Source organism: Egretta garzetta, unplaced genomic scaffold (assembly GCF_000687185.1).
Source record: "Egretta garzetta isolate BGI_Z169 unplaced genomic scaffold, ASM68718v1 scaffold79, whole genome shotgun sequence".
Taxonomy (NCBI): Eukaryota; Metazoa; Chordata; class Aves; order Pelecaniformes; family Ardeidae; genus Egretta; species Egretta garzetta.
Genome location: NW_009260791.1, coordinates 2,991,096 through 2,991,518, shown reverse-complemented (window position 1 = coordinate 2,991,518; position 423 = coordinate 2,991,096). Strand labels below are relative to the sequence as shown.

At 63.8% G+C, this 423-nt stretch overlaps 1 protein-coding gene across 1 annotated transcript in view; it reads right to left on the bottom strand.

The window, feature by feature from the left end:
- Positions 1-417, bottom strand: part of TGFB3 (transforming growth factor beta 3) — a 13,541-nt gene extending 13,124 nt beyond the window's left edge. Inside the window, exon 1 of the mRNA XM_009646666.2 lies at positions 36-417. Within this exon, the coding sequence (XP_009644961.1) occupies positions 36-387 (352 nt within the window). The 5' untranslated portion in view covers positions 388-417. The remainder of the gene's footprint in view (positions 1-35) is intronic.
- Positions 418-423: the final 6 nt, after the last annotated feature.

Genomic DNA, 423 nt, shown 5'->3' with positions numbered 1-423 from the left:
CACCCCGGCCGGCACGGGGGGAGCCCCGCACTTACTGTGCTCGGGGAGGCTCTGGATCATGTCAAATTTATGGATCTCTTTGGCATAGTACTCGGACTCGGTGTTGTCCTGAGAGCAGCTCTCCTCCTTCTCCTCCTCCATCTCCTCCAGCAGCTCCCGGGTGCTGTTATAGAGGGCCAGGATCTGGTAGGGCACATGGGCCGGCCCCACGGTCTCCGGGGGGCTGGTGAGCCGCAGCTTGCTCAGGATCTGCCCCCGGATGGCTTCCACCCTCTTCTTCTTGATGTGGTCCAGGTCCAAGGTGGTGCAGGAGGACAGCGAGAGGCTCACGGTGGCGAAGCTCAGCAGGGAGAGCAGCACCAGAGCCCTTTGCACGTACATCTTCATGTGCGAGGGGGCGGCGGCGGGGGCCCCCGGGAGAGA